General features: G+C 41.4%; 1 protein-coding gene across 1 annotated transcript in view; it reads left to right on the forward strand.

Annotated features, from left to right (window-relative positions):
- cdh24b (cadherin 24, type 2b) overlaps positions 1-22,946 on the forward strand; it is a gene marked incomplete at its 3' end in the record, with an annotated part of 85,056 nt that overhangs the window by 36,764 nt on the left and 25,346 nt on the right. The window contains exon 5 of the mRNA XM_080503075.1: positions 19,434-19,615. Within this exon, the coding sequence (XP_080359201.1) occupies positions 19,434-19,615 (182 nt within the window). The remainder of the gene's footprint in view (positions 1-19,433; positions 19,616-22,946) is intronic.

Consider the following 22,946-nt stretch of genomic DNA (forward strand, 5'->3'; position numbering starts at 1 on the left):
TTCTTTGCATTATCATAATTTAGAAGGAAACAAGAAGTTCACTGGCTTTTCTACACTTGTTAATAGATGGATTGACCCAAAGATAGAATAGAATAGCAAAGAATATGACATGAATGAAATCAGAACAGCTTCTGATCTGACATTTCAGCAGTACCAATGTCCATGACAACTGAACTCCATGATGGAAAAAAGAAATGTAATATAGTTGAAAGATGCATTGAAAGCTTGAAGTTGGACCTTGAGCCTGAGAGACGTTTTGACAAACTGCTTGTGTAACTTAAGATGCTTATAAATTACATTTCACGGCTTGACACAACTTTTTACTCCCGCGGTTTGCTCACATACAATATAGAGAACTTCCCTGAGGCTTGGTACACTTTTGTTAATGAAATGCATTCAGCAGAGACCTTGGGCTGTTCATAAAGCTTAAGCACTCTTTGCACATTGCTTTAGTTTGTTCTCATCATGCCTGCTAATTTAAAAGTCTGAGATCATGATAAGATATGCAGTTGTAGTTCTTATTGATCCTCGCTGTTGCAATTATGTTGTTTCATAAAATATTATTTCATGCATGAGAAGTGCTGAAGCTACTGAATAGATAAATATCTCAAAGTCTTATTACAAAACTCTGGACTCACACGGGACTGTTGTCACACCCAGTTCTTCATAAGGTTGGAAAAGAATAACTCGGAATACTCAATATTCTATTGTACAAGACTTTTACTTTAATCTCAGTGCTCTAAATGAATGATTCACAACCACATTCTTTATCTGAAATATCAAATAGTAAAATGTCACTCTTTGCATGATGCTTCTTGGGGAAATGTCAACATTTGAGATGTGATCCACTCGAGTCGTCGAGATGTATCCCAATCTCTACCTCCTAAAATGAATCTGGATGCTGTCAAAGGGCAGTACACTGATTTACAGCCTCATGATGGTTTGTGAAGCATTTTCTACTCGCATAGAGGTTCCCAGATCTGTCCGGAGACCCATAACTTGTGCTTGCTGAAAACTTCGGGCTCCTTGGCTCTGCCTCCAAAAGACGTTTGAGTAGCAACTACTCTACTCGGTGACAAGTACGCAGACAGAGACGCAGGTGCTGCTTCCCCCTTTTTATGTGGTTTCCAAACAACCTTGGCTTGCCAACGGTGCCACATAAAAACGTTGAGGGAGCCATCACTCTCCCAGCGGTTTGATGGATGGAGAGATAGATGGGCTGACAGATGACTACATAGGTAGCGCCGATAAGATCAGTGTCATTTTATGCGCCAGGGAGATGAGACAGAAAGAAGAGGAGCGATAGAGGGAGTAGTTCAGAGAGGGCTTCATCATAAATATAACTAATTCATTTCCCGAGAGAGAGAAGCTGTAACAGAGTGTGAATGGGAGGAGAGTGAAAGAGGAGGTGTGTGCAAGCGAATGCACATCTTTGGGTGTGTGCACATATTTTTTTGGCTTCTAGAAGAGAGCGAGCGAAAGATAGAGTGGCGAAGGAAGGTGCGATAAAGTTGTCAAGGGAGTGAGACAAAAGGAAGAAGCAAAGGAGTGGGTGAGAAATGGCTCAGAGAACACAGAGGAAACCAGAGAGAGGCTGAGGAGACAAGGAGACAAATGTTCAAGGAAAAGGGAACGGGGGAGTGAATAAAATGGAGGTAATCGGCAGGGATAAAAGGGTATTATGTCCTTTAGTGAGAATGAGACACATAAGAAAAACGGCAAAGAGGCATAGAGACAACAAAGAGGAATGAGTGGGTGAGCTAAAAGTGTACTCACAGATTGCCATAATGGCTTAACCTTGTGTGCACATACTTTATCTGTGGACCAACCTTCTTTGGCATTTGTTGAAATCTGTCTTAATGTTTTTGGCCTTTGATACCTGCGCTCATATTTGGCTGTACACACACACACACGGATTTTTGCTATTGGTAAAGTGGGCAACTGCCCAGGGCTGTAAACTCAGCAGGGGCACACCTGCAGGTAAAAAACCAGACCAGCATCGTGACTCGGACACAAACTTTGTCTTTTTTTACTGAAACGGTTCATAGAAATGTATTTCTGAAAACAAATAAGCTGTACAGTTGAAACACTGCTTTGAGTGATGTGGTCAGGTGCATCAGTCCCAAAGTTTGGGGGGTGGGGGTTTGGGGGTGCCGTCATGTGCACAGAGAAGAACATTCCTCGCGAGCACCGGGGGGTGGAGGGTGGGTGTGGACACTGCACACACAGTGAGAGTGGAGAATACAGAGACACAAGGAAGTGACAGATTTTGTCATCTCCTGTCATGGCCGCTGACACACACACACACACACACACACACACACACACACACACACACACACACACACACACACACACACACACACACACACACACACACACACACACACACCCGGTACCCTCATGTCCCTTATCACACCCTCTCCCATCTGTTGTCTTTTTAAAACACCCTCAGCACACAATCATTTTTAGTCAGTGTGGCAGAAAGTGTCGGTGCTGAGAAATCCCTCTTGTCAAAGCACTTACTTTCGCAGTCCCACCATAAACTGCGGTAGCCATCATTAATGATGGTGTGCGTCCCCTATCCGTGACTATTTTTAATATTGGTCATCAAAGTTTCTTCAAATAAAGCCCTTAAATTATGAATAATGGCTTATGCAATATTGATGCATAAAAGAACGTTGGTAGACCACGAGGGAGGTAGAATAAGTTGCCTTTTTGTTCCCTTTATATAACAATGACAATCGACAGCCACCACAGCTGGCATCAGCCTGCATCATTTTCTATTATGCCCTCTTTAACAGTCCAATCACATTCAGTACAATCTAATGCATATCGAAAATAGCTTGTGTCCCCTTCAATAGGCCATCGATAATGAATTTAGTTAAACGCCATGACTAATGTGCATTTGTGGACTAGTAATGGGCACATCGTAGTTAAGGGACATGCGTGTAGGCCAATCCGGTCCAACGCGGCCGCCCACGTCCTGTCGCCCTGTCCAATGATCGCCACCCACTCACTGACGTCTCCTATTGTTTGGACTGGCACGATAAAGACGTGCAGCCAGCACTCTTTAGAATGCATGAAAGCAAGTCCTGGGGGCAAGTTCACCAAAGCGTGAAGGAGGGAGGAGGGAAACGACAAGATGGAGGGATGGAGACGGGGGGAAAAAAAGGGAGAGGAGTAAAGCTAATGGCTTTATGGTGACAGTGATAATCGGGCTAACTAAAAATCACTTTGTCTCATGCAGAGCTGAAGGGATGCTTGGAAATGAAATGAAGCAGGTTTTCAGGATTTTGTGTAGAAGGAATGATGTAGACAAATGTGTGCATCTGTTTATGCCTGCATACATAAACCTGTACCTTTATTAAAAGACAAATCTAATGCTGCTGTTTGTTTTATTAATCGCTGATTATGAATGTCTTAAGGCCTCTTTAGAAGATTTACCTGGACATTTACACTTTACATGCTCAAAACACTCTCCCGGCAGCCTGCACAGGATAGTGAGACAGAGCTGAAGCATGAAAAGCCTTTTCTGAAATGGTTCCCTCATATCACAACGCACAATTAGGCCTGCCATCGCAGTGCCCCGGAGTCAATGGTGGCACAGTACAGAGCTCTGCTTGGATAGATTCCTCGAGGCTTTCACCCTGCGTGGGTATGAATACGGCTGCAGCCCACTAACTGCACTGCGTGTGTGAGTTGTGTGTCCGATAGTTGTGCGAGTGTTAAAGTAGCAGGGTCAGTGAGCTTCGTGGGTAGTGGCGTTTTGTTCTCTTCCCTCTCTTGCACTCTTTTGTTCTTCTTCACTTATACGTACATGCACAACAAATGGGGCTTCACACTGACATTATAGCCACATCGAATTGGCAGCTCTTATGAGGAATTCATGGGCAGAGCTTCCCCTGATGAGCTTTTCTGCCACAATCCTTTGCAGCCAAAAGTGCCTGTGAGAAGAGATTCATCGTGCTGTAATCGCCCTACAAAACACAAGGTTTCCAAAAGACCTACACGCAGGTGATCCAGTCTCATGGGAGTCTGAGAGGATCTTAAATTCTCCTCACTCAGAGAATTTTGGAGGCTCACACCTTTGGAGTCATAATGGGGAAAAGTGGGAAATTTTAAACTTCATTAAACTATTTGCACCCATTTTCATCCCTGTTTCTTTTTGGTCTGTCTGTGTATCAGCCCAAGCGTGTGTAGGAATTGGGTGAATCTATCACGTTTACCTGCAAAGCCCCGACCCTATGCTCGCAGAGGACACGCATAAAACCAAGGGGGACAGGGCGCAAAGAGACTGTCTTGACAATTTTTTATTTTTTTGCATTACTTTTTCATCTGACCTGGCAGTGTGCCCCCTCACGCAGAATAATAGGAGCTAAAGCCATTCTCTTTTTGCCGAGCCATCAGTGAGCCATGGAGAGCCGAAGAAGAGGAAGTGATTTCCATGTTAATGGGAATCCTCCCAGCAGCGTCTGTGCCTTTCTCTTCTTTGCTTTCCTTCCATCGCCAACTCCTTGCTTCCTGTCTGTTTCGTGCTTACCTACCTTTACCTGCTGTCGTCCCCGAGCACTCAATCCTCCTGCTGTTGTCTTGCAACGTTACCTTTCACCTCTCAGCCTCTGTTTACTTCTCCTTTCTTCCTTTCCTCTCTGGTGCTCTCTTTCTCTCTGTCGAGCTTGATGAATGGAGTCACTGGGCTGTGAGAGGCACATCCCCAACAGGGTGTGGCAGGCCATTGCGAGATGCCTCAGATCACTGTGTGTTTGGGAGTGTTTTGTTTTTTTTATTTTTTTTTAATACTTTTTCTTGAGCCTGCCGCTCGTAGCATACACAGGAAGATCATCCCTCAAACTCAAGCCCGTCTAAATGGATCTGGGGGGAAAAAACATTTTTGACCGACAAGAGCACTCTGAGCGTCCCTGATCTCACACTACTAAGAAACTACACCGATGTCCACTTGGATGAACATGTATAATTCCCACCTCACTCTCGAAGGATTCCTGAGCAGCCAGCCGAACATGGCCTCCCTGAGGTCTTTGCCATCTTCTTCTGCCCTCACCGCATTCTTGACCCGGCTCTCCCTGGGCTGCTCAAAACGCAGCTGGAAGTGGGCCAGCACGTCATCTTGCCCAAGATATGCTAAGTAGCTCCATCCACTATACGGTCTCTGTCAGAAAAACAGCGGTGGGTAAACTACTGTGCTGCAGGGGTGCAAAACGAATCTCTTCAGCCCTGTACTCTCATCCCTTATACATAAAGGCAACCAAGGCCAAACTGAGTCCCCCTCTGACACTTTACGGCATTCTTATAAATCATAAATATACCTCACCATATTGGGTAAACAGATGATTGTTCTCTCAATAGAAAGTAAACTTTAGTCACTGCAGGAAGACAGACGTGACGGCAAACTGGACCCTACAGGGCCTTGCGGGAATCTGTAGCTTCCAGCTGTTTAAATGGGTTAGAGACAGAAAGGGGCTGCTTGTGTGATGTGGATGAGCAAAACTTTCATGATTTTCAATGAAAAGTGCACGAGGAAGGAAAGAGAAAAGCAGGAAAAAGACACCAGGCCTCAGTCCTGAATATAACCTCAAATAGTTACTCTCAGGAGTGAACAGACCTTTACTATAACCCCAAACTTTTCATTGGTATCCTGACTTGAAAGGAGAAAGGAAACTTCCATACTGTTGTTCCCAATACAAATATCACTCTACTTTTTTTTTCTGTAAGTAGTGTTTTCCTGCATGCTTATATTGTCAAAGCTGTGCACCTGCACAGTCATTGTTTTTGCACAACTGTACGGACGCTCCCGCGTGGTTTAGCAAATTGTAACTGCTGCACTTGCAATTATGGGTTCAATTCTCACCAGGCTCATTTTGCTACAGTGCGTGAATGCAGAGTAAACTGCTTTGCATAAAAAACATCCTAAACAGGAGAAAGTGGAAGGCGAGTTTCTTCGAGTAATCACATTATTTGCTTTACAAAACAAAAATATATACTCATAATAATAATAATAAATATGTTCATTGCACAATTACTCAAATTTGCTACAATTATCAGCACTTATTTTTAAAGGTGCTCGATGGTGTTTAGTGGACTAAAAACAATAGTTTGTCTTCTGAGCAGCAATTATTTTCTCTTCTCTTCTCTTCTCTTCTCTTCTCTTCACGTTGTTGCCACTACTAACCAAAGCCTTCTCATGCATGTTTGTCTTTTATTCCAGCATATCATTAAAAATATCAGATATTTACCTATGTGAAAGAAAGTCATTATTTCCACATGTGGACACATTCATCCAGAGGAGTTGTTCATAGCTGCATTAGATTTATTTTCTGGTGGAACTGATCCAGGGTATCCCACAACTGCTTTGTTGGGTTCATGTGCAAAAATGTAAGTTCAGACCAAGACTTTGGGATGGCACCGTATTGCCTCAGGAATATAACACAGATCTGCACAATGTGCAGACGAGCATTTTCATGCACTGAGTGCAGCAGCTCCAGCATGTCTGATGGTGCAAAGTCTCCTGATGACGTGTTCACAGCAGGCTTTATCCATTTGTGCCATGACAATGGGCGACATTTTGAACTATTTCGTCATCCTTCAGAAGGCTGAATGAACATCCCTTTTGTTAATAAGCATTTTGGAGGTTTGGAGTTTGTAACCCGAGTTACAATTTTATGTTAACACACATATTTATCTTAATGTATGGCAATATGTTCTCTCTTGGCTCTGCTTTTGCACTACCTCAGGCACCATATTAATATTTACAAGATATCAATAGTTGGATAATTAAAGTCCTCCCATACATATCCATTATTTAACCATTTGCTACGCCACTTTATCCAACTGAGGATCCTCTGGTGCTGGAACCGATCCCCGCTGACAAAAGTAAAGGCAGGGCAAACACTGAGAGACACACTCCCTCCTTTTGGCAATTTTAGAGTTCTCAATTAACCTCCAATGTATGTTTTTGGTCTCTGAGAAGAAACTGGAGGAAAACCATGCATGCACAGGGAAATCATATAAGCTGTGCATTCAATGGACATTAGGACGATGATGTTTTGTCAGTTCCGGGCTACTCAATGAACATTGTACTGACTGAAAAGGACGCTCTGTGTGGATATGAATAGCTCTAATTTAACAAACATCGTTATTTTAAGGGGATAATGGAATCTCATACAAATATTACATTCCTTTTATGTTAATAAAGCCTCTAACTCCTACACACTGCATCTCTAAAAGATTTTAGGAGCTACATGGTGATGGTGTCATGGCAGAAATATGCCCACACATTCAGCAAGAGAAGATATTTTATGACGATGAGATTATAAAGATATTCCATTTTGCTCTGGATGAAAAAGTAGAGCTATTCAAGCTCCCAAAAAATGCAGACCTTGCAATTTCATGGCCACTGGTAAAAAGTGTCTGGGCCACTACTATATGGCTCTATCGGAGCCAAGTTCTATTGGAAAAGAGTCTTTGATTGCTAGTACGGCACCTCAGATAATACTTGTATGATTTTCACTGCTACTCAACCTGGAGTTATTGAAAAGAAAAAAAAAACATGTCGCAAATAATGGGTTTGTTCAGTCATTAATTCAAGCATGATGTTCATGTTAGACTATATTTCTCGAGCTGCTGTGACATTACAGAAATAATTTACGAGCGCACAACAGAGGATCAGTGAGCCTGCCGAGTTTTCCACAATGAAAGCCAGAATTTTATACTGTTGATCGTGCCAAGCAGTGAAAAGTCATTTAGCTTAGTCACATCATCAGTTTTAATTGAAGGTGTAACAGATGTGAGTATGATTGTGAATAGTTATCTTGTTATTGTTTTCCATGCTCATCATTTACTCGAGGTTAGTATTCAACACAATGATTTCAATTACTCAGATTATGCACATTCCCATAAAATTTTACTGTTTTCCATTAGTAGTGGTTTTCTTGGTTGATTTTGAAACTGCGACTGTCGGAGAAAAATATGCGTTTTCCTATTTTGCCTGGTGTGTTATAAACATTAACTAATTGTTCTACCAGCTTGAAGTCGGCGCAAAACAGTTGGTAAATATATGTGAGGTGTCTCAATTTCCTCTCGGTGAGAATCAAAGAAGCAATATTCAGGTGCTTGATGAGTTCCGTCGTGTCCTATTCTGCTTCCCAAACATGACCAGCGGTATGGGATGCACACAGCCACAGTAAATCATGGCGCACAAACAAGTGTAAACAATATTCAGTTTTGGTATTGTTGAAATCTTTTTTAAGCCTTTGTCTTCTTTTAAGAACTTGCAAATTGATGTTTCTTGTCCCTTAAGAGGAAGTGTTTTTCATCTCGGCAAATCCATGTCCAGTCTGCAGCCTGCCTTCAGGCTTGGACAACACCTTGTGTTAATTAAAGTCGACCTCTGGATCTGCCCGCACCTACTGAAGTGTGTGTGTGTGTGTGTGAGGGGGGGGGGGGGGGGGGGGGGGGGGGGGGGGTGAATGAAGCGTTTCAGTCCTAAAACCCTTTTGACTAATTTCATCTGGGTCTAATGCTTAGTTGTCGTTGCAGAAAGTAATAATGATTGCATTGATAACCTAAACAATTAGGTAATAGGCAATAATTTCCAATAATTGTTATTCCCTAATTAAGTTTTACATCTTCAGAGCCCAAATAAGAGATGGAGGAAATGAAATGAAAAGAGAAACTAATTAAAATGGAGGTGGCTAATACCAGCATGCTTTTTATCCTTTTATTTTCTCCATCCCTCTGTTTCTCTTGCTCTCTATTAATATTTCATCTAAAGTTCAGTGCTTTCTGCTTCAATAGACAGTAAAATCACTGCTGGAAACATTGCTCTCAGTCACATCTCTCTCCATTTTTTCTCTCCTTTCTCTGGCTTTTGCTTTCTCTCTCTCCATCTCTTTCTCCTCCTCACTCACATCTCTTCTTCAGTTACTTCAGACCCATGTCGTATTTCTTCACACTTCTTTTCTTTCCCTCTAGCTTTTTTTCCTTCTGTTTCCCTCATTGCTCACGATATCTTGCAGGTGAAGGCGAATGTCAGCAGCAAGTCTAACTGGTTTGAACCGGTCGCAAACTACTTTTTCTTTTTCTTTGTCACATCAGTCACTCTTTCAACCAGTCAGACAGACAGTCAGTCAGCCAGCCTGCCCACCAGTATGTCAGTTTATCACTTTGTCGGGCTGATGCCGAGTCAAGTTATCATAAAGCGTTTTAGCCTCTTTTTAGTTGTTTTGATATCCCGGGTAGGCTGGAGCTGACAGTCACCTTCTAACCTTGCAATGGGCAATCATTCAAAATGCATAGCAAACGAGTTGCAATGCTAAAGGGAAATTGCTGTACAAAGCTTTAGAATAGTCAGTATTTATTTGTACATGCATGTCTGGCTTTGTCATGCTGGAACAGAGTCCACTGTTGGTCAGCATTGATCTTAGACAACTGGTTTCACCCCATGCCATCATGTCATGTGAGTAGTGGCATTATCTACTGTATATACTAATGGATTGATGGACACAAACTTTCACACACCCACACACACGCTTGGGCACACCCTGCCTTTTCCTCCCACTTCATTTGACATTAGGACTCGCTAATGGCTAATGGGCTACCTCTCTACACAAGGGAAGTTAAACGGCAACATGCAGTGCTTTATACTGCTTGCCCTGGAGCCTACAGAGGAAGAGTTCTATGCTATTTCATTATTAACCCCATTAGCACTGAGAAAGATGGCATCACTTTCATTTTTTTTCTCACTACATGCGATTTCGTTTTAACGCCGTAGTGGCTTGGAGAGAATAAGAAAAATTCAGCCTTGGCAGCAAATGCAAGCTGTGTTTTCGCCGCTCCAAACCTGCATCAGCTATCACTCCCCCTCTCTGTCTCATGATGATGCTTAAATCGCACTCTGCTCGCCTTGATCCTCCGTACCGTCTCTCTGGCCTTTTCCCTTAAGCCCTCTTGGGTATAAGTGCCTGCGTGATGGACTCCCCCTAAACGGATGCAGATTTTATTCAGGCTATTTTCAAAAACCAGCGCGTACACTTTAGCAAGCTAGACATTTTTTTAATGACTCCCCTAACTCGACGCTTTCCACCACCACCAGCACCATCACAAGAAACAAGCCTCCCCTGCCTCAGATAAGATGTGGCATCCTATTTTTTTTTTTTTCCTCACTCAACCCCTTGCTCCCCACCTTCTCTTCCTCTCCCCTCAGAGTGCTTTTACAGCACAGACCCTGGTCCACACTTGTCCTAAAAAAGCAGATCCCTGCTGCATTTTCACCCTCTTATTTCCTCCTCCTTTACCCTCTCTTGTGTCTCTTGTGTTGTATCTTTCCGTTCACATTTATCTGTCCTTTTACATTAACCCCGCTTTTCTATTACAACATCCCAGACCCCTTCCCTCAGTTCACCATTTTAAGCCCTAATTCTGCATTTTAAAACTTGCATTAAACTACATTCTCCCTTAATTAACACTCGCCACCTGCCATCACGCTTCATTTCTAACTCATCCTCTTGCTGGCATGGTCCCAATTCATCCAGTCACCTGCAAAATTTGCCAGTCCCCAGCCAATTTTACCATCCCTGGGTGAAGTGCATTTTGACAGTGGTCCTGGGCAATTGGAACAAACACGGAGCCAACAAATTCAAAAGAAAAAAATAAAAGGAGACATGAAGAGCGTGTCTTCTTTTCTGTGAAGAAGTGCCTAAATACAGCACAGGAGAGCTTTCGATCTTCTCTCCCTGGCACAATTATGGTCAGCTCAGTGGGGAGCACCGACATTAGTGAGACATGATGCATTGAGCCAGCATGCCCATGCTGTTTCCTCACAGCTTGCTCTAATGGCTTTACCTGTGCGAACAAAGGCAGAAGACAGACTCTATTTTGATTTTTATCAGGGACCTGTACTGCTTTTTGACGTTCTTTATGTGCAGAATGAGTGGGGATTCTTGCTCTGCCATTCACTTTTTTGTTGCCCTCCTCTCATTCTCCCCTGCTGGATTTCCCTTCTTTTTTGCCTTTCTCTCAGTCCATCATAGGTGGAAATGATGTGACTTGTGTTGCCAGTTGCTTTCCTCTGTGAACAGAAAGCTGATAATGACTAGGTCTAGCCTACTTCACTGACATCACTCCCCCTTTTGTCACTCTCCTCTTGAGTGCTCCCTGTGTGTGACAAGTCTGTATCAGAGAGAGTGTGAATAGAAGACTTCACTGTACTGGTGTGTTTCTGCCCTCTGAGACACAACACCCACATTTTGGACCCTTGTGTACCACTTCACCATACAACAGCACGGATCAATAGAAACCACAGTGTCTGACTTGTAAATAACTTTCCTAATTTGCTGTCTCATTAGCAACAGGCCTGTTTATGTTCAAGTTGTCTTCGTCTCAGCCTTCTGGTGCTATGTCAGTCCCAGATGGTAGGCAGGGTAGTCACACCACATAAACTGGCATTTAGCATTGATGTATTGGCACATGCTGTCCCTTTTTAGTCGACCGACCCCTGTCGGGCCACGTGGGTGTTGGCATACTCTGTTAGCATCAAAGTATATTTATTTAGAAGACTAGTTGTTTTCTTATTTTCAATTTTTTTTTTATCTCATGCCAGATGCCAGTTTTGCTCGTAAATGACACTCAAACATTGTATCAATACAGTATGTGATCGGTCAGTATTTACCGCTAATATTTTGGTTTGTATTGTGCTGACGTAACTCCCTTTAAAAAGAAAAAAAAAAACCTTTCTCAAAATTTTAAACCTGGCTGCAGCGCTTTGCTCCCATTCAGCCACAAGCGCATTAGTGAGGTCAGGCACTGATGGTTTTTGATAAGGCTTGGCTCGCAGTCAGTGCTCTAATTCATCCCAAAGGTGTTGGATCAGGCTCAGGTCAGTGCTTTGGGCAGGCCAGTCAAGTTCTATCATACCGACCTGGGAAAATTATTTTTTGATGGACCTGGCCATGTACAAGAGTGGATTGCTGTGCTCAGACTGGAAATAGACAAAAAACAAAAAGTAAACTCAGAAGCTCACCTTTTGCCAAGGATAGCACTAGAAACAAATCTACCTCAAATGAATGCTGGTTATAGACCCAACAAAGTACACATTTATGTTGATAAATGATTCTCTAACTCCAGCATGAATGTGATTTCTTGAAATACCTTTGCAATCACTGTTTCATTGTTGTATGTTTCCAATTGTTGTTAGGCAAAGTCAGATAGAAAGTATTTGAAGCATCTAATTTTCTACAATGTGCTTTTTGTAATGAAGTGCGACATTTGTGTCGAGGCTAGTTATTCAAGGTTGTCACTCTGCAGACTAGAATGTGCATATTGAGCCTGCAGAGTGCAACAAAGACGCTGTAAGGAAACGTGAACTACTAATTTGAGCCTCCTTCATCGTGAAAATAGGCTGTAAACAGCAGCATTGACCTTTTAAGTCCTCATATCAACTTGAAATATCACAAGAGTATCCAGCATCACTCCATTGTTGGAATAATGTTTCTGCCTGGCTGATGAATGTTAGTCCAATTTTCACTTCTGTTACCGCTCTGTTAGCAGTCCTTCAACACTCCTGAGGGAAATATGTTGCTCTTTACCTGTAAAATGCTCCACCAGCTAGGCGCTAACTGTGTCTGTCGGCTGTTTGCTCTGGTGCATGGAGTGATCTGTGGGTGTTTAGACCTTTTTCACAGAAAACATCTGTCTGACGCTGCCAAAACTGACACAGTGAGAGCAGCGAGAATGAACTGTAAAGTTGCTCTCCAGACAACTAAATTGATAAGCTGAGAGCTTCAAAGTGGAGAGAAACGGCTCTGTTGTGTTTAACAAATCCTTTTTCCTTTTTCTGTTTAGTGGCTCCAATTTACTCTTTGCAAATTCAGTCATTGTGTTCGCACTGTAATTTAATACATCATCAGTATAATATTCATTATTATCAGAAAAGAAGTTTATAAAGACTTTTCTGTTAAATTGAACATGTATTGTGGCATACCTCCTGTTGATGTTTTATGCCTGTGAGAATATTATCTTTTGAGTGGTCTTTCTACTCATTCTTCATGCTCTGATTTGATTATTTGAATTATTTGAATTGAACTGATTGGAGTATGGTGTTCAAGCATTAAAATAAACTTTAAACCACTATAGGGAATGTCTTGAATGTTAGTTTGGAAATAAGGGTGAACTAATTAGATTGTGAAAATAAAAGCTAAAAGTCAATGTTACACAAAACACATGTAGCCTAAATGAGTGAGAATACATTTTTAACTTTAATAAAACCTTGTTTTTGTTTTTTTTATGCTAACTTGACACTTTGTAAATTCAAAACGACGCCAAAGCTAAAACCTCATAAGTAGAACAATATGTTGTAGAAACATTATACATAATAATGACAAATTGTTTCACACTACCACATAAATGTTTAACAGGCTAAATGTGGAAATGTCTAAGTTTGTTTTGCTATTGGTGCAAAGTTTATATATTCTCTCCAAGTAAAGACCTTAGGTTAATTTGTGACTCTAACCTTGCCCCCAATTGTGGAATTGGTAACTTATAGTCAGTTGGGATTGGATCCAACATATAAAAAAGTGGATGGATGGATGGATGGTAAATCGAGGTGACTGTGCAGTATACAGTAAAATCGATTTTCCCTCAATCTTATCTCAGTCAATAAATTCGTAAAGTATTGAAATTGTGCTGCACCCTTCAATGACAGAAAATACCTGGGTAAAGCAAATGTTGCCATAAATCAAGAATTCATAGATTAATTGAGACTCATGTTTAAATACAACAGTAACAGTTATTTTCTGTCACGTCTCTGTCAATTCAATCTACTTGTATTTCTTTTTCCTGAAGACATCATCTTCAATGGGTTTTTTTTTTTACAACGTAGTGATGTCTTAGTATAGTTCTTAACAGCAATTATAATATACAAACCTGGACAGACAGTCAAGGTCAGCTGCGGGTTGACAGAGTTTACTCAGGCTGCTTTTAAAACATATTCAGTACTCAATGAACATGTTGCAAATATTTTTAATTTAACTGAGCTGTTATTTGACACATTTACTTCATTACGTAAACACAATGTACTGAAATTCCGTTTGTCTAAAAATATGTTTTTCAGTGTTGCATGTTGACTTGACTTCTCTTGTTACAAAATTAATCTTTTTTCCCCCCAAATATTCAAAATAAAATAATGCTGAAATATTGTTGATTTTGACTTCAGTAGGACTGAGGAACATATCGCTTGTTATAAATAACGGCACAGTGCGGTTTCATTATGTATATAAGCAAAGTTCACTTTGGTGCTCATAGACTTCAGCCCTTTTTAGTGACCTATAATCACTTCATTATCCCCCCCCCCCCCCCCGAAGGAAACATTAGTCTGTATGTCAAGACTACTTTAAAAACTGTCATTAGATGCTGTGCAGTACCATTTTAAGCTGTGGGAAACAGTTCTTGGCAGTATCAAGTGGAACACCTTGACTAAGGAGGAGGAGGGGGGGGGGGAGTAAATGAGAATGAGAATGAGGAAAAGGCAGTTTTTCACCAGGGGTTAAATTAAGTAAAGTTAAAAAAAAGAAGTAGTTAAAGAGCATTCAGCCTGGAGAGAAGCATATGGTAATGGGGCCAGTTCATGGCTTTTTAGAGCCACAAGGCCAGCAGTGAGCGTAATGCTCATGACATTTACATTTACATGTAATGTGTGTAAAGAAAGAGGCTGTGACGTCAGCTCACAACTCCTTATAGCTTACCTACACATATTTACTGATTAAAAACGAATATAAAAGTCATCAGAGAATGATGCTATTTGTGCTGTTATGTAATCTCCTCTGAGGATAGGTGGGCAAAAATCTAACTTGGGCAGCAAGGGAAATCATTTTTGGATTTCAGACAGACAAAAAAAAAAGACAAATATTCAAGTTTATGAGGTAGACATGATGGTGATTATTACTGAGAAAGGAAGTTATTGAGAATGACTGCTTATAGAAAAACGTAAGGTGTTTGATCAGCAGCAGTTTCATCTTCATCACAAAATACTTTGTTCAACTTCCATCTATCTGGGTTGTTTTAAGCGTTTCCTGGGCATCACAGCAACAACCTGTTGATTCTTGATGTGACGGTGGTGTTCAAATGATACGGATGCAAATTTGCATCTCTGATTGATTGCTGTGCTTTACTGTTATATTTTTGATCCATCATCTAAGGTTACGCTCTTCTCGTCTGATCCACTTCAAATTAAAATATGCCCAAGTGTAGCTCATTGTACAGACGGGTGACACTGAGAGGATGGCTCCTTGTTCTGTCACTTCTCATTTGAAGAAACACTCAATTTCTGTGGGAAACGGGTTCTCATCTCTCCCTATAGACAACAAAGTAATTAAATAGGAGTGACTTCAAGAGAAATGGGAAATTAATCAAAGACTGTACTTATCAGAACCACGTGTTGAAAATCACAATTAGCTGCTTTACCAGTTTTTGAAGTTTTATTAATTTCTATTAAATTGTGCGTGTATATAATCATCATCTTATTCTTCTTTAATAACATTTTTTCCCTTTGGGGACATACTACTTTATAACTAGCAGCTTATATGGTAATACATTTTTTTTTTTACTTTTTATTTACCTTTTTTTCAGCTTAATGTAGAACGCAATGTGAGACAAGATCAGTGATGCAAAACACAAACAAACAAAACATGTAATACAATTTTTAAAAGAAATTATGTATTTATATTATTGCCTGTCATAATTTAGTTTTTGTTTTTAGCTAAAGTGTTAAAATCTTGAAATTCCCATTGAAACTGACCTGATCAAACCAAATAACAGGATAAAGTAAGTGTTTCTCCGTTTGAACATGAAAGTGGAAGCCCCCCAAAAATTGACATTGTTCCAATATTCAAGTGAAGTGTGCTATTTTCATGCTTAACAGATGCTGCACGGAAATGTTGTCCTCCAGTCAGTATAAGTGCTGTGCAATTCCCTGCAAATCTAAAATGTAGGAGTGGGTCTATAAGTGACGAAAATCTATGGAAGGTTCCTAGAAGCACACTTTAAACAAAGCTCTCCTCTCTTTTCAACCTGCCTACCTCCATCACTTTCTTTGTCAGTGTGAATGCGAACCATTACTCAGCAGTCTGGCTCTAACTCCACTTCTGTAACTACACAGGGGCCCTGAGCTACTGTTGTGGATAGAATTTAAGTATTATAGCACCAGATTGTGTTTCCTGCATCAGTGTAGTGTTGTAGTTGTCCAATGCATGAGTGGATTCTGCTGCTGCACTCTAAATTAAAATCTATGCTTTGGACTTCCTTCTCGAACTGTGCTCAGCAAGAGAAGACCTCTTATGGCCTCAAATGAGAATATCCTCTGGAGGTATAAGGAAAACCTTGAGGATCCCCTGAACCCGGGGAGGGACATGCCTCGCTCACAAGAGGCAGGGTTTGGGGATTCTGGGGTGTCCTGCCGATCAGCTCCAAATCGGAGTCCATGGTTATCTCAAGGGAAATGTATGGCATGCCGTCTTGGGGTAGCGGGAGAGGATCGTCCCCAGGTGGAGGAGGTCAAGTATCTCTGGGTCTTATTCAAAAGTGATGAGAAAAGGGATTGTGAGATCGGCCACAAATTCGGACAGGCGGCTGCAGTTATGCAGTCGACGTACTGCAATGTTATGCTGAAGCGCTGAGCTGCACCGCAAAGCTCTCCGTTTGCTGGTCAGTCTACATCCCCACTCTCACATTATGGTCATGACCTTTATAACCAAGGTCATAAAGGTCATAATTGTGGGTACATATGGCTGAAAATAGATAATCTCCACGGGGTGGCAGGCATCACTCTTCATGATAGACTGAGGAGCTCAGCCATCTGGGAGGGAGTCCAAGTCTTGGGGCTGGAGGAAGTAGGTAGGAAAGAAGATAGCGCAGACTTTTATTAGCACATTGTAAGAAACGTGAACAGGGATTGACGGTTGCTTTAACACCTGAGAGGCCACTTTAAAAAAAATTTCGTCTACCAACAGTATTTTCTTGACCCACGCTTTGGTTTCACTGAATGTCAACAACGTATTAGGAAATCTTGTGATAAAATGAATGATTTGAACTCAGTGGTGCTCTTATTCCAGCTGTAATGGTCACAAATCTCTGGGAAGAGAGAAACACTTTTGTGTAAAACATTTATCTTCCAAAGATAACAAAACACAATTTGTGCCTTTCTTTTTTCTTTTTTTAAAGGGAATTAAATTATTCTGAAGTGTACAATATTAATATCATTATTTATGAGGTAGGCAGGAAGCCTTGACAGCCTTGGCCAAGGGCCCACACTGGGAAATTCTGAACTCTTATGATTAATATCAAACTGGTGTTTTCTTTCTCAGTACAAGAGTTATGCTGGCTCAAACATTATACATTTCTGTGTTAGTTGTTCGCTAACATGGATGAGAATAAATAATCCGAAATTGATCAAATGCTACGCCACGTTGAAGGTAATACCTTTAATAAGTGATAGATGCAGAGGATTTGGGAACTGCAGCACCACCTTCCCACTGCCAGCCAATAATCAGCCTCTACACAACATCGAAGCTCCTGTGAAGCATTGCTGTGGTTTAGATGAGAAAGCATATGGATCATTACATGATTGGGGCTTAGAAAGGAATAATGAGGAACATTAGAGGTGCAAAGTACCCATTGCTGTTTGATAGAGCGGTCACTTGAAAAGGTACAACCACATAAGACTCAGCCCACTGCTTTGGGCAAATATATGCACACCTGCATGTATTCAAAGCAAGGGTTCATATTTGTTTGGCTGATTTGACAATTTTTTTTAGTCCGTGTGTCGCCTTATGAATATCAAAACGTGCAGATGTTTTCTTTTCGCCTGTTTTGATTCTGAAAAGGCATTTTCAACATTTGAACTAGCAAATAGAAATACGAAAGTAATTTAATGAAAAGATTTCCAATTCAAATGGGCAACGGGATTAATTTTTTTTAATCTGGAAGAGGGGAGACTGCAATATTTCTAAAATCTCAGCTGTGACCTTGATCGAATAGCCTCGATCAAGGTCAGTTAGGTAAATGGAAATGACAAAAACAGGAAGGAACTGTTCCCGAAAGAAAGTTTAACTGCTTTCCAAAAAGCATTCATGCATGTTTTGATACACATTGATGAAATCTTGCCTTGTCAATCCAAACACCACAACAGAAAATGCTCATTGACAATCTGCGTTGTTTTCAAAGTTGGAAGCTTTGTTTGCGAGAGAGAGGTGTGTGTTTTTGAAACCGCAATATCACTAATTACTGGTAGAGAAACACACCTTACAGGTTTGACATCAGCAGACTTGAAAAGACAAAAAACAAACACACTGAACGATAACATTGGGTGCCAATACCACTTGAATGTGTGAACTGTGATCCTGATCCACAAAGTGAAATAATCTCGCAGTTTGTTTCGCTGTGATGTTGTCAGATTTACAGAATTCATCTGACTGTGTGTTGGCCCAGATACTGTCTCGTTGAAGTGCCGGCTATCTTTTATTCTGTCAAGCCAATGTGTTTGTGTGATGTTGTTCTCGCTCATGTTTACAGGTCTATCTGATTCCCTTAGCTTTAGCTGAGCAGATAACGGCTCTCTTTGAATGAGTCTGTCTGTTCTGTGTGTGCGAGCCAAATAGTGATATCTTACAAACCCCCCCCCCACGCTCACTTTCTTGCTTTCACTACCACACTCACTCCTGTCAGTGCAGCCATTGGCTTTTTGTGTGCGTGAATGTGTGGGGAGTGTGTGCACTCCATATGTTTATCACATAGGTGCATCAGATATATCAGAAGAGGAATGTGTTATGTGTCCTTTTATGTCTAAGTTGCAAAGCAACTCGTGATGTGCTTTTTTTAATGAGCCCTCCTAAAAAAGCAAATCAGCATGTTTAAACCTGATGGCAGCACAATTGAAAGAGACTGTAATCTTGATTAATATCTGCTAACAGGAGGGACGAAGCGACAATTCAGAAACGGAAAAGCAGATGCTTGTGTTGAGTGCTTGGCTCAGTAAAGGTGGTTCAACTGGTGTGTGGCGAACAGGACAGCTTCTTTCAAATGGAATCGCTTCTTTCACCTTTGTTCCGTCTGTTTGGGTATTCTGGTTATTTTGCACCAGGTATTCTTCCCACATTTTACCTTTTAATAATGTCTCACTGCTGAGTGCTGAAAAGCTCTTTCTGCCTCTCTGCACCTTTATCTCTGTCCTTCATCCCGTCATTTCTATTAAATTAAACGCTGCCTTATCTGTATTAAATGTGAATATCTGTTTGGCACAGGTGGCGAACAGCAATTTAAAAACAGTTCAAAAGACACAATTAAGTGTTTAACTGACAAATAAAGCGTATCAGCGCTAATGAAATGACAGAGTTTCCCTAATGTGTTTCATCATGTGACTCTTTCAGGTATGTGGTCCTTTTCCGTTTCCGAGCTGGCCATTCCTGGGGCTGAGATAGGGCGCATCGCAGCCACTGATGCTGACCTCGGCGAGAACGCCAAGCTGGAGTATACCATCCTGGAGGGGGAGACCGGCGACACGTTCAATATCACCGGAGTAAACCAGGAGGCGGTCATCACGCTCAACAAAGTAAGGCAATGGTGGACAGATGGAAGGAGAGGTGAATCAAGCGTGTGCAGGGGGAAGGGTTCGTTTGAAGGTTACGAGCGATGGTGGTAGAAGGAGGAGTTGAACAAAGCTCGCATGAGGGAGGGAGGGGTAAGAGAGCACCTACCGGAGTGAGTCAGTTTGGAAACGCGGAATGAGAAAGGGCAGGAAAAGAGATGGGGAACAGATGATGAGGGGGAGGAGAGAGGTGACACAGGTAATGTGGGCAAGTCTTCAGAGAGGAGTTTTGTCTATGAGTCAAAGTGTAGCTACCAGCAGGCTGTCTAAGCCCATTAACCTGGAATTACCCAGCAGTACACAAAGGTAGTGTAAAACCCTGTAAGATTTTATATGGCTCATCGATGTTCAGCTTTTCAGACACAATTCTAAAACAGCTGATCTGTGTTTATGTTAACGCTCCTTCCTATTTGGCTCCCATCTGATAAGTGCTTTAATGGCGTCCTGACAAACAAATTTCCTGCTTGATTCACTTGCAGTGAACCAGCCTCCTTTTTTTTTTTTTTTTTATCAATTTTTCCATCTGTTGACAGCAAACATAATGGAGCAGTCGTACGAAACTCAATCAAAGCATGACGCATCCAAATGCAAATTATTTGCAGTGGCTGATTATGAATTGAAGCCTTTGGGCCAATGTTGATGTGTTTTGACTGCTGCCTTTTACCAAAGTTTTGTCCATGCAGAGCAATTGCATGTGCTGAAAGATCAACCAGGCTATGCCTTTTCAATCTGAGTGCAGGTGGTTAATCGATCCTTTGAGAGTAATGTTAGATTATTTCAATTTCAAACAGCCTTTCGTTTGGCTGCTTACCATTACCAATAATCACATTATCATGAAGATGTGCATGCATGTCAGGGGTGATGAGAGCTGGCACCTGCTCATTATCTGTATAGCTTGTTAAAGCACATATGTGTCCGTATGGGACTCGAGAGCCCTGTGCTCACATATAGTGTTCACTTAATGAGGAGGAGGGCCCTGTGTGGGAGATATGCGGCTTTCATTCTAAATGAGCTGTTCAGGATTGCCTGTGACACGTCCATGAAAATACAGGTGTTTATTTTAATGTTGTCAGCCATTGTCTGATCTTTGGGTCGTCACTGAGAGGATCTGCTTACGTGGCTGTCTGTGCGGCCTGTGAGATTTGCCCTCCACAATATTATATCAATGAGACTGCAACAATATAAAATGCATGAACATACTTGTGTGTAAGTGATTGTAGGAATATAGGAGGATGTTTGTAATGTGGTTTCTCATAATAAATCCCATTATAAGACCATATGGAGCAATGAGCTCATCATACTTGTTATCTAAATTCTACTGATGGCAAAATAATGAGCTACACACTGGCCTTGGTGGGCCTACATGTTGTAATTTTAACATAATCCCACATGTTTCTTTTACTGCATTACTGTTAAAATCATTTCCCTCCCTCATACTGTATGTATGAAAAGACCTTGGGGAAGCCAACAAACAAATATTTCTCTCACTATTTTGAGCGTTTCCCATTGTTAAATAATGACTGTACCCTTTCAATTAAATATAGATCCCAATATGATTCTCATTGTGAATTAATTTCTGCTACAGTTTAAACACAGTACCTGAACACTGAAGACAATTAGATTAACTTTGCATATTCAGTCATCAGAATTTCAGTTTGGCTGCTTCCACTGAATCGGACAATAGTTGCAAGGCCAAACGGCACACCACCACTCAGGACAAGATATCGGTTTTAAAACAAACATGAAACCAAGTTTGCATAATTGCTGAAATTCTGCATGAAATACTAAGGGGTAAGGAAGTACTACTACTACTGCTATTAATATTTTTTTTTTATATATTTGTTTATATATATATATACAGAGAGAGAGAGAGAGAGAGAGAGAGAGAGAGAGAGAGAACTGGCATTACATTGCATTTCTCCAGCTAAATAGCCATCTTATACTCCAAGTATATACTGTATATAGTCCAAGTAGAGACACATCCTATAAATTAACGAGACGCTGCACTCACTGCTCATCATAACACACTCACTGCTCATCATAACACACTCACTGTACATCGAGAGCTGTAACTTGGCATTTTTTAATATTTCAGATAACTTGAAGTTGAACGCTCCAAACACCCTGGCTCATAAAATCCTACTGACAACTTATTATAAATGCACACTGAGCTTCTTGAAATGTGAGAGGTGTATTGTTTTGAGGAAACATTGAAAAAAACTTGAGTTTTGCTCCAAAATTTTTGCTATTTGCATCTTAAATACACAAGTGGCTTGGTTGGTGCAGTCATGATACAGGTGTGTGTGTGTGTGTGTGTGTGTGTGTGTGTGTGTGTGTGTGTGTGTGTGTGTGTGTGTGTGTGTGTGTGTGTGTGTGTGTGTGTGTGTGTGTGTGTGTGTGTGTGTGTGTGTGTGTGTGTGTGTGTGTGTGTGTGTGTGTGTATTATCAGTGTGTCAGCCTTGGGTTTGTAGGACTCGTTAAAAACAATCCACACCTAGAGGTAGTGTGTAGAGCAGGATTTCCAAGCCTGCCACGAGCTCCTTTGAAGAGAAGCAGAGCGGTAGGGAGAGAACTGGATACGGTAAGAGATGCAAGGAGGAGAAGAAATCGAAGGCGAGCACAGAAGAATGAGGGGAAAAGAGTGGGGATGAAGAAGAGGAGAAAAAGATGGGCGCACTGAGGGAGGGAGTGTTAAAATAAGGTCCTGTGAGGCAGTGACAGCAGAGAGTGCAGTGTAACAAGGACGTGAGTATAAGAAGGAACCATAGAGAGACGTGCAATAAGACAGGGAGAGAGATGCCAAGACAGCAAGAGCTGCAGAATCAGTGACAGTCATAAAGACGAATTAGCACAGCTCGAGAGTAAGAAATACCCACCTCGAAAGACGAGCTGGCAAAAAAATAGGGGAGGAAAAAGTAGTGATAAGATGGATCAAAAATAACTTGCAGGGAGAATGGAGACAGCATGGCAACAAGAAGTCAGAAAGAAGAACAGGGAGGCCAGGCTGGAAAACTGCTGCGTGTAAACGGAGAATCGATCAGTTCAACATACTGGATGGCAGGTGAAACAGTCAGGGAAATGACATGTAAATAAATATAGTGAACACTTCCCACCCACAATATTCCTCCCAAACATCGAGACTCAGTGTTCTTCGAGACACGAAACAAAAACGTACAATTAGTATTTCAACATGGCCTCCTTCATGCTGCTTTGTGCTGCTTTAATCCCCCAACAAAGACGCCACGAGAGGCAGAGAAAGATTAGGATTGGATTGTTGCTACGTGTGAGACATTAA

This window comes from Blennius ocellaris (assembly GCF_963422515.1).
Source record: "Blennius ocellaris genome assembly, chromosome: 10".
Classification (NCBI taxonomy): Eukaryota; Metazoa; Chordata; class Actinopteri; order Blenniiformes; family Blenniidae; genus Blennius; species Blennius ocellaris.